Below are 18,368 nucleotides of genomic sequence, written 5' to 3' on the forward strand. Positions count from 1 at the left end.
TTCATCTCACAGGAAATCAAACAAAAAAATTATCTCTGGGGGCGTCCATTTTGCTACTTGTTGTCGACTGAAAATGACAACACAACACAGCTTAGGGCTTAGGTAACGACCTATCACGGCTCAGTTTCAGAAAACAGGTGTGCCTTGATTGGTCGTTAGTTGAGCCCTGAGCAACTGTGATATCATTTTCAGCAAGTACAAAATGGCCGCCCCCAGAGATATTTGTTTTGGTTGACTTCCTCTTTATTGGCCTAGGCATAGGAAAGGATGGACAGGGATAGAATTTAAGAGAGAAAAATGCTCAGCCCTGCAGTAAAAATTCACTCTAAGCATTAGTATAGCTTTATAAACATACTTCCAGAAATTGTATCTTAATGGCATTTGCGAGTATTGACATGGATGCAGTTCACTTAGTCATCTTTTATCCATTTATGAAGTGATGAAGATTTTGGTTGTACTCAAAATGGCACTAGCTTTTAAAGCAGGCTGTATTTGAATCCAAGCTTCTATTTTAACTCATTCACTCCCAGCCATTTTCACTGAAGCAACCCCTTTTGTTCCTGGCTGTTTTACTGGATTTTGAATGATTTTGTAAGGTCCACAGAATATTCTGTTCTATTGCTATAAAAACATGGACCATACCATAATAAAGGTTAGAGTCTCTTCTTTCATCAAAAAAATAAAAGTATATTTGCATCTGTTTCCGTTTAGCAGCAATTAGCATTAGACTATAGCTAAGTTTTGAAAACACTGACAAAAAGAGCTTGTTGCAGGATGACCCTGGCTGATCTCTTATACTCTGCTGCCACCTGCTGACCGTTTTTTGTAATAACTACCATTGCTGAATGTCAGAACCTGTATCAAAGCCTTCTGCATAAAATCAATATAAAAAAAACACATATAAATATGTTTTGGGCTGTGAAGAATAAAGTAATAAAAAACGCATTTATACATTTTGCGGTTTGAATGAGTTAATGAACCCTTACTTACATTGAAACATTCCAGACAGCTGAGACCCACAGCGTCCATCACCTGAAGTTCACGCACTGGCCCGATCACGGCGTTCCGCACTACTCCAAGCAACTAGTCCGCTTCATCCGCTACCTGCGCTCAGTGCACCACCAGGGGCCCGTCACGGTCCACTGCAGCGCTGGCATCGGACGCTCGGGTGTTCTCATCTGCACCGATATTATCCTCAGCCTCATTGAGAGGGATTTGCCTGTGAGTGACAAACACTCTATTAGCTGCATTGCCATTTTCACTATTTATTCACAATGTCATTAATCACAAAAGATTAAATCACTAAATCTGTGGCATGAGAGCATTCGATTCAACATACCATTTGAAACACAAACAGCCCAGAAATGCTGATGATGCATGAGCCATCTGTCTTCTTGTTCTCAGATTAACGTGAGCAACATCGTAAAGGAGATGAGACTTCAACGGCACGGCATGATTCAGACCAAGGTCAGTACCATCGGAGTTGAGGCTTTCAATCAAGCCACTCTTCCAAAAGCGAGAGCTTTTTCTCTTTCTTGGTTTCAGGAACAGTACCTCTTCTGCTACAAAGTCTGGTTGGAGGTTTTGCAGGGCATTTTACAGCTCCACGGCACCCAGTGGCAACCGGAAAGTCCCCAAGACCACAAAATAGTTTGAATGTTTGCAACACCTTCTTGAACTCTTCTCTGTTTTCATACTGTGTGCTTGTCGAGTTGTATGCAGGAAGAAAATACACTTTTTTTTTAGCCTCGATCTCTTAAGGGAATCCTTGCGTATTTCAGGCTTAGTGATTTGCCTTATGATTGAAGTCTCTCTGTGGCATTTCATTTGCAAATTGCCATCGTAATAGTCCAACCGTATTTTGTCTAGTAGGAACGCCATTCAGGTCGCATAAGATCATCTTACCAAAGTTTATTATCTGATAACTTGATGAATGTGAGTTTTTATTTCATTAAGTGCATTTGTACCCTGGAGAGAGAGTGAGGAAAAAGGGCAACACTATTAATTCTGTAAATCACAAGCAATGAAAAGAATCAAGTGCCTTGGAATCGACCCCGAGCTGCTGCTATAGTCACGACTCACAAGTAGACGGGCCGACAGAGCGACAACACTGTTTGAGAGCATTCGCGAGACCTTTGACTGAATGTGCACTGTTTTTGTTGATTAATGTGAATGTTTACTTGCTCCAAATCACGGGCAAGAGGATGACATGTTACCTTAAGTTAATGCAAATCACAGTGTGAAGATGGTACACTTTCCCTATTTTGTATGAAAACCACAAAATTGTACTTAAAACCCCTGGCAGATGGCAACGTAATGCATTTGAATACATTTATACATTTTCAATTCACTCTTTTTGCTAAAGGCTTGAATGCCCATTGTTACAAATGTGATATTTGGGCTTTTTGGTTACATTTCTGATAATAGCCTCTATATGTATTCACTGGCTATTTTAATACAAAGTCAGCCAAAATGCATAACTTAATGAATGAGAGGTTTACACAATGTACAGTGCAACAAAATAGCTCCTTGTTTGTACCTCGACTTTTGAATGCTTGTAGCTGCTATAACAAATGCATACTGTATACATACACACATGCACACAAACACGCTTGTAAATGCTGGTGTTTTGCCGCCTTTTACCATGTTGCTGTCCTGTATAAATGGCAATGACACAGAACGGGGGGTACAAAGTTGACTCGAGCTATTTTCTGCCTTAGGAGGTCTTCCCAGAGTGTCCCCTTTTACACCACCTGGAAAATACAACATTTTCCCAACTGTTTCACTGTCACTGTAGAAATGTCATCTATACTGAGTGGGAGGGGGCGACATCAACCGACAGTTTTCCGACTTCTGAGCCACAGTCAGAGCAGTTACCCGTTTCGCTGCTCTGTACAAACCTGGGATGTCCAAAGTCCAGCCCGGTGGCGATTTGTGGCCTGTTTCTTTTCTTTTCTTTTTTATTGGCCTGCTGTCTATTCCGTCATAAAACATGGCAGCGTTACCAGATATCGGGGGGGGGGGGGGCAACCTTCCACTGAATTGTTGCGACCGCTTGGCACATGTTAAAACCTCTCCAGCTAACTTAGCCTTAGCATAGCTTGCCACCTATGTCTAAGCGGTGAGCAGTGATGAGCGTGAGTGTAAAGTGATGTGATTATTTTGGATAATGTGAACGAAAGATAAAAAGCAGGCGAGCGTGACAGTTGCGCATGGATATTATATTGTATTTACGTCCTCGCGTCCACAATTGGGGGCCATCGGCCGGGAGAGGCACTTGACCCGGCAAGAGAGAGAGAACACAACAGCAGACAATATCTTATACAAAAATGAATTTGAGAAATATTGCTTATTTTTAAGTGACGATAGTGTTAATATATATCAAACTTAAGGTGTATTGTGGAAAGAGTTTGGACATCCCCGGTTTAAACGGTACCCTCACGGAATTACGGCAATTTTCTGTCTTTGGAGCTGTCCCTTTTACACTACCTGGAATATTCCCATTTTTTTAAAGTCATACTTATGTATATATATATATATATATGACCCTGACATGGAATCGGTGTCATTATGACAGTTGCGGTATTATCCTTTGCTGGGTTTGGTGTAAAAAGGGGGGGGGGGGGGGGGGGTCTGTTAAGGCAATTTTACAGGATCTCCACGTGAAAGCGGCTACACACATTCAAGCACATACACCAGCTCTTATAGTGCATGCACACTCTCAAAGGAGTTGACTTGAACACGATGTGGAATGTAACGAAGCAAAGCAATACTCTCCAAGGAGTGGGGAGGTTTTTGGTTCATGTGTGGCGGCTCAAGAGTCATCACTCTCTGTAATGTGAATGTTTTTCCCTCGACGCTGCTTAACGTATTCTCACCCTTTGAGAACCTTCAAGCCAGAAAGCACATTTGCGGTTGCAAAGAAATGCATCGTGTACTGTGAAGAAGAGCAATAGCATCGTGAAATGTAATCATCCTTAATTGCACTGCTGCATATTTATTCGATCTATGGATATCTTGTCACTTGCACCAGCCGCTATGTAACCTCTGACTGGAAACACCTCTTATTAAAGACTATTCTAAGATGTGCTTGTATTTCATAGCACCCCTTGACACCCCAACAGTGTAACTCACCTCGAACGAAACATAGAGCACGAGGGAGGAGTAGGCCCTAAATCTAATTCCACTGAGCACCTCTACACTTTTACTGCAGGGTAAATAGAGCCGCTCTCACAGAGGGCTTTGTGACAGCATGGAAATACGCTGCACGCTCTGAAAACACATGAATCTGACGCTGAGAGAGAAGGGGGCGGGATTAACTCCCTCACTTTCTGCTTGTGTGTACAACCGACGGTCTATCATTTATTTAAAAAATGATTGCTGTGCGCACTATTTAGCATATTAATTAATGGCACTGATATCAATAAGTACATAAAATCACAAAATGACATGAATGTGTGTGGGCTCACAATTAACTGACGCACTAGATGGATAATTGCTATTTGGCAAAGCAATTTCTCCTGTGATGGTTTACAACTATACAAGTTTAATTCTCTGACAATATGGGTACATGAAGGAACTACTATAAGTCATATACAGTAAATAGCACAGGGAAATATGGCATTATAGAGGATGTTTATAGGGAGTTTCAGTGAGAGGGGCTGTGATTTAACGGTGGCCAGGAGGAAGGTGTCAAATTGAGCTCACGTAAATCATAGAGCTCCCTGTTGGGCACACAGCGTAACACTGTATGTCTAGCACACACTTCCTTCACTGTCAACTTTTACCACCACGTCAAGTGGTGTAATGGTTACGGACCACATAAATGGCGGTACCCGATGCAAACAAGAAATCATCAACATATGTGTGAGTTTATTTGGAAATCCTATAGTGCACTTCCATGTCTTTTCCAATTAAAGCTTTTGGACATAATCCTTAAACTTTTGCACCCTTGAAGGATTTTTGGCAACCACAAACGTAACTAACACATTTGGAGTTATGTACTTAACCAAAGAAAGGTGAAATTAATCAAATAAATACTTGAATTAATAGCCACCCTTTTCGCTGATTACTTTTTTGCACATTCTTGGCATTCTCTCGATGCGCTTCAAAAGGTAGTCACCTGAAAGGGTTTTCCAACAGTCTTTAAGGAGTTGAGAGGTAAGAATGTCAAGAGTATGCAAAAAAAAGTAATCAGAGCAAAGGATGACTATTTTGAAGAATGAATATATATATATATCAAAACTTTTCTCCATTATTTTGACAACATTTGACAAACATCCTACCGAGTTAAAACCAAGCCCACCCTTGTGAGCAGGATGCTACGTCTGCAAAGTATTATTTCCTACAAGTACTTAAAACTGCATTGCTGATCCATCTTGAATGAATTTAAATAAATAAAATCAAACATGACACTTTTGCTATCTGTGTAGATGAGAGAAATCTTAAAAACAAGTTTTTTTGTGCTTGATGTGTGAGATCAAAAAGAAGATCATATAGGCTGTCACCAAATCCATATTTTCTTTTCATTCCATCTGCCTTTGCACAAACACGAGGACCTTGACCAGACCTTGTGGGTTAAGATAAGATTTTGGAGACGACCCCCTCCCACCCACTGCTCGGCTGGACCTCCACAGGCTCGTCTGTGATGACATCTCACAGACGGAGACACAGAGAAGCCATTCATCCCTCTCCATGAACAAACCACACACTTGTCAAAGGAAACTAACGATGATTTTTGGCCTCCTTTTGCATGTTCACTCCAAAGTCAGTTGCTTTTAAGAGTTTTGGCTCAGGTTTTTCTGTGGGGTATCTAATATTACACAGTATGACTCAATACAACGCAAAGTAAATTCATTAAACCTAAAATGTGAACTTTTTTTTCTTAAATGAAGAAGTTGGACAGTCACAGTGTTGCATGATTCTTTTACACCACGACAATGGTTTTCCAATGAAATAATTAGGAGTGATGAATTGTTGACCAAAGTGTAGACTCTTAGTTTTGTTAAGCGGTTTCACTAAAATATGGCATATACTATTCAAGAAATACAGCAAAAAATTTATGTCAAATATGTTCCTTATTTTAAGGGCTCACAATGTTTGAACACTTTATGTTGTAAACATGGCCGTATTTTTTGGTTTGCTTTAGAACCTTTTGTATGATTGACAGAAAACCAAACTTCAAAAACTCAACACTTTTTGAAAGAGGGGGGAATAGAATACTCCTTTGATATTCTTCTACCTAAAATGTATGTTAATGCATCCAATGCTAATTATCCAATAAATACCAACATTGTAAGTTGTAAGATGAAATGGAAAATTCTCATTCCTCAAACTTTATTGTCATAGCATAAGCAGATTGTTATTGTTCGTTCTATATCTTACTAGAAATGCTATATATATTTTTGAGGTGGGCAACAACACCACTTCAAATTGGAACCTACCCCAAATTCTAATGACTCTTTAAAGGGAAAGTCAACCTCAAAAAAATTATTGACAATAATATGTTCTATGCAGCCCCACTAGTCTAAATTCAGTAGTCTGGCTAATATTGCATTAGTGGAATATAATTTTTATTTTTTTTATCAATATCAGAAGTGGAAATGACATCACAGTTGCTCAGGTCTCCGGTAACAACCAATCACAGCTCAGCTTCAGAAAAAAGGTGAGCTGTGATTGGTCGTTGCCTGCATCTTCAGTCGACAGCAAGTGGCAAAATGGCCGCCCCCTGAGATGGATTAAAAATGGCTGGATTTTGCTTGGTAACTCATATTAGACAAATGTAATATTAATCCGAATGGTTTGTTTAGACTAGTGAGGTCACATATATTATTGCCAAATGTTTAAGGTTGACTAGCCCTTAAATTGGCAGAAACGCATCTACAAATGTTTGTCAATCAAATGAAAGTTAATAATTGCCAGTCAATGATTAGGCATGTGGACTAAGTAGACTGGTCACATGATCACCACGGCCACGTTTGATCAAACATTCAGATTCAAACTAGGCCGAGATGTAATCAGCACATTCTGCACAAATGCATTGTTTTAGCAAATCAAATCAAACTTTATTTATATAGCACCTTTCATACATTAAAATGCAACTCAAGGTACTGAACAATTAAAACATCCATAGTACAATAAAAAGATACCCCCCCCCCCCCCCCGACATCCCAATGACCATATCCACAAACAAACACACACACAAACAAACCACAACATGGCGGGGCACAGAAAAACCCTGTGAGGAAAGGCACCCAGGAGGAGCTCATCCACACTGAGAGGGATGACTACCAACCACTAAAGGGTGTAATGTCATCCCAGAGATCCCCAGCCCAGTTTGACCACGGCTCGCCCCACACAAAGTGAATCAATAGTCTATGCGGACCTGATGCTCTCCGGCAGGCTCACTGTGTGTTTTGGTCCTCACCCTATCCATCCATCCATCCATCTTCTACCGCTTATCCGGGGTCGGGTCGCGGGGGCAGCAGCTTTAGCAGGGAAGTCCAGACTTCCCTCTCCCCAGCCACTTGAGCCAGCTCCTCCGACGGGATCCCAAGGCGTTCCCAGCCCACCACAACGGACCGATACAGCGTCCGCATCACTGCAGACGCTGCAGCGATCCGCCTGTCGATCTCCTGCTCTAACCTACCCTCACCCGTGAACAAGACCCCAACAACTCCTCCACTTGGGGCAGGATCTCATCCCCGACCCGGAGAGGGCACTCCACCCTTTTCCGACTGAGGACCATAGTCTCGGATTTGGAGGTGCTGATCTTCATCCCAACCGCTTCACACTCGGCCGCGAACCGCTCCAGTGAGAGCTGAAGATCACGGCTTGAAGAAGCCAACATCACCACATCATCTGCAAAAAGCAGAGATGCAATGTTGAGGCCACCAAACCGGACCCCCTCAACGCCTCGGTTACGCCTAGAAATTCTGTCCATAAAAGTTATGAACAGTCACCCTAGTAACAGTTAAAAGGCCGCTGCTAGAGGACCTCAGGAGCCACGAGGGGTAATACGGTAAAAGCAGGTCAAATGAATAAGATGGCCCAAGAACATTAAGACATTTAAAAACTAATAAAAGCACCTTAAAATCAATCCTGAAACACACGGGGAGCCAATACAGCGATTTTAAAACTGGTGTAATATGCTCCTGCCCTCTGGTCCCCGTCAGCACTTGTGTAGCTGAATTCTGAAGTAGCTGTAGGCTTGAAATAGGACCAGAGAGCAGGGCATTACAGTAATCTAAGCGACAGGAAATAAAAGCATGCATCAGCACCTCTGCGTTGGCCTGCAAGAGAAACGGGCGAACTCTGGCAATATTCTTAAGATGGTAAAAAAACGATCTTGGCTAAATTTTGTATATGAGGAATAAAACTAAGCTCAGAGTAAAAAATGATGCCCAAGTTCTTCACACATTGTGAGGGTTTAAAATCTGGTAGTTTTGGAAAAAGTTTATTTCTCCGACCTTCAGGACCGATGACTAAAACCTCTGTTTTGTCCTGGTTGAGCTGCAGGAAAATTTCTGACATCCACAACTTCAAAGTATCAATAGGACCCAAGTCATCAGGAGATACAGCGATGTACAGCTGTGTATCGTCAGCGTAACTATAGAAGTTGACGCCGTGTCTCCTGATGTCTTCCCCAAGGGGAAGCATGTAAAGATAAAACAGTAATGGGCCTAAAATTGAGCTTTGGGGAACCCCACATTTAATTCTATGGGATCCAGAGGAACATGTATCCATACTAACAAAGAAATATCAATCAGTGAGATAGGAATAAAAACAGTTAAAAGCAGTACCAGATATGCCCACCAGGCTTCTGAGACTGTTTAATAAATGTGGTGATCTACCGTATCAAAAGTAGCACTTAAATCCAGTTTAAAATCTTTAAAAGGTCAGTCTCTGTACTATGGTTCATCCTTTAACCAGACTGATATTTCTCTAAAATATTATTTGTATCTAAAAAATAATTTAATTGGATAAAAACGTTTTTTTTCTAAAATCGTACTTAAAAACGGTAAGCTGGAGACACGGTCGGTAATTATTAAAACTGTTCTTATTCTCAAGCCTGTTCAAAATGAAGAGTATTTTGAAAAAGTATTTTCCCATGACTGTAACGTATACCAACATTACGATGTGACCTCTGCTTGCAGCCAGAGTAAATGAGCACCTGTCAGTGTTGCATATACTGTTACTTACTCTTTAAAAGGAGGTAACAACGCTGTGTGAACAGCACAAGAAAGACCACTGTATTACTGATCACTAAAATATAAGCCCGTAGCCATATGAATCATTTTTGCCATCTTTGGAATTTATCACTTCAAGGAATAATTTAGCGCAATGGTATCTTTTGGTATTTTCCAAGACTTTGCACAGGTAGAAGGGTGCGTTTGCGCAATGCGGGATAAAACACGGCCGACTCCCGGTCAATCGAAGCGGCTCCCTCATTTCCATTAAAATGAGGGCGGTCGAAACGCGCACATTGACATTGCCGAAGCAGAAACTGACTGCCCGGGGTCCGTGCATGAGATTGCCGTGTGCAAAGTGTGTCCATGTATGTGAGCCACTCAACTTGACTTGCACTGGCACAAAAAAAAGATGTGCCTGTTTTTACACCGAGCGCTGTCTACTTTCTGTGGCCAAATAATGAAATGTAAGGTGGTCGGGTGGGAGGCAGCTCCGTGTCCCAAATACGCAAAACTAGACTTGCCCTGATACAAAAATTCAAATAAGGCCAGAATCAAGCGCCTCTCACATTGCTGTAGCAAAATTCAACCAATAAAAAATAAAAAATAAATACAATTCTAACAATACATTTCAAACAGTCTATCTCTACTAGTGTTACGAAGCTGTACATTTACCATCAATTCTAAATTGTGCAATTAAGCAGTATTCGATTGTAAAAGGTTCCACGGTACTTTAAAGGCCAATTGAAGGGCTAATGGAAGAAAAATGGACGTATGACTAAATGGATACAAAGGCGTCTTTGTGAAGTAAATGCTTCGTGTCAGTGTGTGGCAAGGACGATCTTCTCTTTGTCAAACTCCCTCCTGAATTGCGTGTCACATCCGAGTAAGGTCGATTAACACCTGCTTTCTATTATGTGACTTTCTCGTCAACTTCTCAGAATGAAGGAGAAATAAAAGCCTGCTGCCAAATCACGTCACGTCAAAGATGTTCCTAAATTAGAAAGCTATTAAAGAAGCGAGGGAAGATCCACGGCGTAGCGAGGGCCATCGTTTGTCTTCATTTGAGCGGGGGGCCTCTGTGATCATCTCCACGGGGGCCGCTAATTGAAAAGGGGCGTCAGATATGCGAATGTTAGCCGCGATAATGATCTATCACTCTCGTCTTGTGGAGTCCTGGGAGTCATTTGTATTCATTAGTGTAGATTCAAATTATGCTTGTGATTAAAATGTGACTCTGGCAGGCAGAGGGACCTCAGACTGGCACAGACTCCCACGGAACCTCTGCTTCGGGTCACCGCCTTCAACATTGGCCTGCTCGCTCGGCATCAGGCGTGTTTGCGCGCCACCATCAATCTGTGTCGGATTCAAGTTGAGATGTTAGCTTGATGGCTGCGCACTTGGCGAGCAAATAAACCTTCAATTCTGAAAGACAACATCCAAACACCGCACTTGGAAGACTCACGCTCATCATTATTTATGGCTAACTAATATCGACCAAGCTTTTTGTTTTTTTCTCCTCGTCTCCAAATGTCAGCCAGTGATTTGTTTGACATTAAAGAGGAGATGGCACTAGTCAAGTAGGTCATTGTTACTGTGATGTACATCGAACATGGCGGCTCACTGGCTGGGCTGCTCGTCCACTTGCCCGCCTGTCACAAAGTGCCCACTGCCCCTTTATTGCAGCCCATTGTAAATTACATCGATGTAGGCTGCCACAGCGCAAAGTGAGGAAGTTTATCAGATGCCCGCTGCCAAAGGCCGCATTTTATTGACCTGACAGGTCGCTGGGAAGGGTGAGGAGGATGAAGCGGTGGCGGCTGAAAGCTGCTTGTAGGCTGTTTGTGTTGCATGTGAAAATGTCAGCACTGAAAAATGTTGCTTTGTTGTTGTTGTTTTTACCATCATACTGAAAATCTAGTACAGGGGTGCCCAAGTTCGGTCTTCGAGAGCCCCTATCCAGCCTGCTTTCCATGTTTCTCTCCACTAACACACCTGATTCATGATCAGGATCGTTATCAGGCTTCTGCAAAGCTTGCTGATCATCTGATCATTAGATTCATCTGCGCTGCAGGAGGGAAACATGGAAAACAGGCTGGGTAGGGGTTCTCGAGGACCGGACTTGGGCACAACTAATCTAGTATAATGTCATTACCCCAACTTACCCAATTGGTTATCTTGAGTTGTTGTCACAGTTGAAGTTTCATGTAAAATTAAAAATAAACAATTTTCAAACCACATAACTTTAACCCACTAATTACAACTACATTCAGCGTAATGGTGAGTGCTATTTTGAATCATTTGTTTTCATTTGTTTCTTCTATTAAAATATGGCTTCACATGAAATCAGTCCATGGCACAGAAACTGCTGGGTGCCGGTGTACTGAGCGGAAAAACACCAGTGACATCATTGACTAATTGTCAACTTTCTTCACATTAAAGTCAACTACAAAAAATACATTCTATTCATAATAAACCGAGCAAAAAAAAAAGAAAGTGATCGTATGTACAATATGAATTCACATGCATAACGTATGGTGTTCCACAGGGTTCAATTTTAGGGCCTCTAATGTTTTCATTGTATTTGATACAGAGACTTTTTTTTTATTATTGAGATATTTGATATTGGAAAATATGGAAACATTCTAGTATGTTTACTAAGAACTGTTGGTGGGCCCTTGAGCAAGGCACCAACACCTCTGAAAACTCCTAACAAATGTGCCACGGTTGAGCTGGCCTCTGATTATGACATCTCTCCCTTGACTTTTGTGTGCATGTGTGTGTGTGCATGTAATATATGAAACAAAAATACAACTGAGTGTGAGAATCATTTAACCTTTTGAGATTAATAAAGCATAACAAATAAATAAATAAAATACTGTATTACTTTCACTTTTGCTTGGAGTCTGACTTTTGGTCATTAAATGCCAGTTACCATAGCTTGGTTTCTAATTGGTTGGAAATGTCATCATCTATCCTTCCAAAAACATATCTTTGGAAGCTCAAATTATGTTTTACAAATTATTGCCAATTATCACCTGCCAAGCTGCGTGTTACATGGTCTACAGATGAGCCACTAATTCCTTCATCCTCCTCAAGGCCACGTGCACCTCTGTCCTAAAAGTCATGTCGTAGGAAAACAGCTTTGGCCTCTCAATTATGCATGAGTCACACCCTAAATATGTCATACTTTTCTACGCAAACACGCTCGAGTGTTTGTAGGTGGAAAATCGCCAAGAGCTTCCCTCTGACCTTGCGTCCGCACTTGAGAGGAATGACCGCCAACATCAATGGAGCTTTTCTGCTAGTGAAGGGAAACCTCCTACACACACACGCGCACATCCACGAGCACCCACTCACAGGGCAACCCCCTCCCACACTCCCACACTCCAGGCCTCTGTAAATGTCAGACCGTGGGAGAGAGAGAGGGTTTATCTTGGAGCGGTGTGGTATTTTTACACCTTGCTGCTTTTACACTCACTCACACATACACACACACTTCTTCCAATGCTGCCCCCAATGAAGGGCAAATCTTGATACTCAACATCCTTAACAGAATACTTGGACATTTATCACCTTTGCCAATGCAAATGTCACGATTTGTTCTGGTGTCAGCAAGACTCAATTGCCGATTTTATCAGTTTACTTCTCCCTTTCTTCCCCTGCACTCATTCGCCCGAGTCCTATCCCAAAGTTATTTTCTCTTATCTGTGTTTGTAGAGCGTTTATCTGCTGGTATCATTAGGGCACACTCGGCTGGGGACTTCCTTGTTTTATAAATAACATTTCAATTGAGGCCTTGACTGAAAGGTTATTATTTTTCTTTGCCCGGATCTGTCTCGGCTGGGAGTCAATTATGAGAAGAGATTACAATAGGGGTTGATTCATGTAAGCAGTTGTGGTGACCAATTTAATTTTTAATTTAATTTATACGCCTTAGAAATACAATGGATGTATGTATGATGTTTTTATAGAATAATCCCTTTATACATGCTTCAAGGTCATTTCTGTAATTTCTACGGTTATACAATACCTTAGTGTAATTTTCCATATAAATATAACGAGTATGTTTACATGCAGTCAATAACCATTATTCGCGTTTTGAAAGGCCTTGTAAACACGTGATAAAACCCAAATATGCTCTTATTTGGGTTTTATAAATACTCAAATAGGATCCCTACTCCTCCTCTTCTTCTTTTTCTTCTTCTTTAACTGATCTGTATATGAATAACCGATAGCCCATACACGACCGTGCAAGCCGTTGAAGCCACAAGGCAGCCATCTTACTCGTGAGCAGACTACTGTATAAACTATATGTACAGATTATATATATACAGCTCATAAGCACTTAGTATAAGGCCGGGGGGCAGAGCTGGGGGGGTTGTGCGTGGTGGGCATTATTTTTTTAAGTAAAAAAAAATAAATTAACAAGTGGACAGCATGTGCTGCTTTGAAGACCCCCTTTTCTTTTATCGCTCAGTTCCTTAGACCCCTATATTAGATTTGGCAGAGGCATCTTTTGTTGAATTACAGTTATAAATCTTTAATGAAAAATATACAAGTTACCTACTGTAAACATCATTAAGCATATCATTTATACATGTATTTAAGGCAAGTTGTAAAATGTCTGAAGTCTTCTTGTTTATGTTTAACAAATTGAAAACATAAATTATGCTGTTTCTACTAAGTACTGACCAGGGTTATTATAGTTTTGGAAGTTTTCATTTTAGTTAGTTTTTATTTTGTTTTGTTTTTATGGGGGGGGGGGGATTTTGTTAGTTTTAATTAGTTTTCACTATGGTTCTGTTGGGTTTTTATTATTATTTTATATATATATATATATATATATATATATATATATATATATATATATATATAATGCTTAGTGTTAGTTTAGTTTTAGTTTCACTATTAGTTTTTTTTTTTTAAGTGTATCACTTGTGTGCAATATTTAATAAACACCATGGTAAAATGAAAAACGTAACGCATTTCTTACCTAGCGTCGCATTTCGGCTGAGTTACAGTCAAGCATGCAAAATTGTCGGCTAGGAGTGATGGCATCTGAATGTGCTTTTCTATTGGCTGCTTCTAGATGACGTCACGCCTGAGTGACACTTTCAAACGTCCTAATTCCGGTTAATATCAAAATAAATATACTTAAAACCACATTAAAAAATCAACCCCAAATGTTTCCCAAAACATTTTCGCTCTAATCATAGTTAGTTTTAGTTCGTTTTGTAAACATAAAATGTAGTTTCAGTTAGTTTTTATTTTTTTTAAAGCATTTTCGATTTTAGTTTATTTTGCTAAAGAATTTTTTGGGGGAATTTTAGTTTCGTTAGTTTTCATTAACTAAAATAACCTTGGTACTGACTCAAATGTTCTTCAATTTCGATACTGTAAATGTATAGAATCGTATGCCGTGAAACATTTCTTGGGAGGAGTAATATGGCAGCCTCACGGCTTCAAAAGTTTTGGCCTTATCGGCTATCTAGTAATATATTCAGATCAGTGTCTTCTTCTTCTTCTTCTTCTTTTTCACTTCTATTAACAAGGACTCTTGGTCTTTGTAGTACAGGAATGACTTAATCGCGGCACCGTCCCACTCGCTAAACAAGCCTCACTTGAATACAGTGCTTTCACCGGAGCGTAACTTCACATTACTTTGTGTCTCTACGGCAAAAATGCCACAGTGTGTATCCAAACATATATTTGCGCATATAATTCCGTGAAGGACGGGTATGGAGGGGGGCTACCGTGAGCACGACAATGCTTGTCTCCCTCCCTGCTGTTCCATCCAGGAGCCGAAAGTACAAATGGCTCCATAATGTATAAATACCATTCTGTAGACATTAGTCACACTTTCTCTCATTCCCTGACTCAAACACACACACGCACGCCCAGAGGCTTGACTATGGGCTATTAGTCACAGTGGCAGCCTTGCCCAGAGGTTTCTTTGCAGACAAGGGCCAAGGCCAGGGGGCTGAAGGGTCTAAATTCTCTTCCCCAAAACAATACATGTCAAAGAGGCCCATCAGAGGCTTTCTTTTAAGATGTTGTTTGGGGAACAAAGCGCAGACCGGTCAAGATAAAGATGTGAATAGCACAGGAGTGCACGTGTGTTTTCGAGGGGTCGTACTGTGAATTGTGTTTGATGTGTGTTCACATCTTCACTATCACAAGGATACAAATGAAGTATGCATGCTCATTAGCTACAGCATAAGGTAGGCCTACACTTTTGAAATGAGATTGTTGATAGTGATGATCAGCTTTGTGTATTAACTTACCAATATGTTTGTTATTGTGGTTGTGTTAGAGTAGAACTGCACTGCTTCTCACACTTTGAACTGTTCCTCATACTGTGCCCTTCTCGTGAAGCTAAATACTGCACTTAAAATATCAGCAGTGTAGTTCTACTTTATGCACAATTACATTTTGCCCTGATTGTTATGAACAAATCATGTGTATATAATTACAAAGTTGACCTTTAACACAAATAATTAAACTGTATTTAAACGTATTCATCCCTGCATTCAAAAGGCAGTTTTTTGTATAAATGTGTGTTTATGTTGTGGGTGTGTGACCATGCCTTAACTTTCTGACATCTTCCCACACACGTCAAGGAAGTAAAGGTGACACATTCATCATCTTCATCATTCCACCCACACAGGTGATCAATCAAATTTATTTTGTAGCCAGTGAGACGTGTATTGCTAGCCATTGAGTCCCCTTTGAAACTCTACCATCTAAAAATGTCACATTATGATGCAGTAAAAATTCATAATCCCTGCAGAAAAGTCAGATTTTCCAGTGAAATGAAAATATTAACTCGGTCACGCTCATGGTAAGGTACAAAGACGTATTCCAGTCAATTTCACTCGCAGCGTGAAACAAGGACATTAAAATTGGACTGCATCAATCAACCGAGTCCTAAAACTATTACTTACGCCATGATCACTTGGAGTATGTCCCCTTACAAGGCGAGTTTCATCAACTTTTTCCATTTTGCTTCCAAACAATCGTACTTAAATTGCCTTTTGATTGTGCACAGCCTTACATGCCAACATACTGACACTGAGAACATTAGAGCGAGAGACATTGGAGAACATGAATGCCCTGTTTTCATTAAAGGGTCTTGTATGGTTTGGCGCCTTGGTGTTAGATGGCTTGATCAGGACTGTATGTGGAGAACTGGAAACTGTAAAGAGCTGGCGACACGTGGAGTTGGGATTCCGTGAGAAAACACCTCACCTGGGTTTTCCTCAAAATCCTCCGTCCAACATATGCACTCGCTCAGGTCCACGCTAAATAGACAGTGACATGCTCGCATGCAGAGTGTAAGAAAGTTGGCGAATAAGAAAAGGTGAGAATGGCAAATAGCAGGGAAAGGAGAGGCGAGCTCTCGTCACCAGATTTGGCCCCAACACTTGTCAACTTCCTGTCTGGATTTAGAAAGAAATATGAGTAGTATGATATTTTTGCCATAATGATTAAATATAATGTGCTTAAATAATTATGTTAATATATGTTAACCACTAAACCAACCTTTGGTGCATTTTGATATATGTGCCATATTTTTCCCACAAATGTGGGCGGAATTTTGTGATTTTTACATTACAGTTCAGTCAAGATGTCCCATCTACTCTCACTATTCCCTCTTTTATCCTTTTTCATTTACATTTTTTATATTTTGACCCTAACTTCATTATTGTTTTCAGTCTCAGGTTGATAATGGCTGTATTGTGAAATTACTTTACGCTGGGAAAGAATGGCGCTTGACGCCATTAGACACATTTTCCACCGATTTAAACCTTTTTGTTGTTTACTAGCTCAAACTCTAGAGTGCACGCAGGCTGGAAACTTAAATGAGGAAGCCTTTTAATGAGAGTGGCTTGGGGAAAAAAAGCCCCTATGCTATTTGATTTCTAAGTGTGGCAAAAAATAAAAGTTGGTTGTAAGAACTTTATGGAAACCATGGGGTGGAAGTGGAACAAACTTACAAACTACATTGGAGAGTTTGGAGTGGCAGACAATGGTGAAGGGAGCATGTGGCTGTTTTTTTCTCCCTCCGAACATGGTAATTTCAGGGAATCCTATATTTGCCATAATGATGGATTTTCAACAGAAATGTATTGAGGTTGAAGCACAACGCTGCTACACTAATACTTTCCATTATGTCACTCAAGTCGCCTCAGATCTTGACTCGCAGGATAAACCGTGTCATGGAATATCATGGATCATTCGGCAGTTGATGTCATAGGTAATTAGGCAAAAAGAAACATTCTTTTGTGCTATGATGAATGATTGCCATGCTAAAACAATCCAACGATATTTAGGGCAAAGCCTGGCAATTATTACAGGCTGATACACAATATACTGTATATCCTTATTTCAGAATATATAAACACAATATCAAATGTTTAAGATCAAAAGATGCAACCATCACTGCAAAAACTGAAATCTTAAGTAAAATTAAGTTTGCACTGACAAGTTATTTTTACTTAAATTAAGAGTGTCAGACAAGATCATTCTGCTTATTTGAAGATACGTATTACTTAATTATCTTATTTGATCAAGCAGTCTTGGCATTGAGTGTTAACAGCCAGTTTTAAGTACTGTGAGGATTAAAACAAGCATTTCCCACATTTTAAGCTTGCTAACCAACATCAAAGGCCCTGAACTGGGGTTTCATTAGTTTAATTTCTTATTTTATGATTTTGCATAATCAAGTAATGAAGTAAATGGAAAAAAATATAAGTGTGAAAATAATTAGACAAAAGTTAAATATAGCACTTTATTGTAAGCATTTTGTTCTTGTTAAAATCATCCATTCGTTGTTTTGTTATATTTACTAAGTTCATTTTTCATCTTTCCGGCATGTATAGTACTAGCTCAGTGGTCTAGTGGTAGAGAGTCTACCCTCAGACTGGGAGGATGTGGGTTCAATCCCTTGCTGGGTCAGACCAAATGTAAGAAGAAAAAAAAAGGACCTTGTTACTACCTCCATGCTTGACACTTAGGCCAAGTTGGCCAAATGATTGTGAATGTATTTTAATCAATATTATTATTATTTATTTAGTCAATATTACTTTTTTTTTTGTCCAAAAAATACTATTTTCAAGACCACTGTGGTTGATATGGGCTTAGTATTTTCTTATTTTGGGCCTAGTATTTTCTTAT

General features: G+C 40.1%; 1 protein-coding gene across 1 annotated transcript in view; it reads left to right on the forward strand.

Moving 5' to 3' along the window:
* The window catches only part of ptpn20 (protein tyrosine phosphatase non-receptor type 20), a 35,362-nt gene extending 31,277 nt beyond the window's left edge, over window positions 1-4,085 (forward strand). Inside the window, exons 45-47 of the mRNA XM_086092784.1 lie at window positions 1,006-1,221; window positions 1,405-1,467; window positions 1,546-4,085. Coding sequence (XP_085948910.1) covers window positions 1,006-1,221; window positions 1,405-1,467; window positions 1,546-1,656 — 390 coding nt within the window. The 3' untranslated portion in view covers window positions 1,657-4,085. The remainder of the gene's footprint in view (window positions 1-1,005; window positions 1,222-1,404; window positions 1,468-1,545) is intronic.
* Window positions 4,086-18,368: the final 14,283 nt, after the last annotated feature.

This window comes from Leptonotus elevatus, chromosome 13 (genome assembly GCF_054856555.1).
Source record: "Leptonotus elevatus isolate MCC_2025b chromosome 13, RoL_Lele_1.0, whole genome shotgun sequence".
NCBI classification, from domain to species: domain Eukaryota; kingdom Metazoa; phylum Chordata; class Actinopteri; order Syngnathiformes; family Syngnathidae; genus Leptonotus; species Leptonotus elevatus.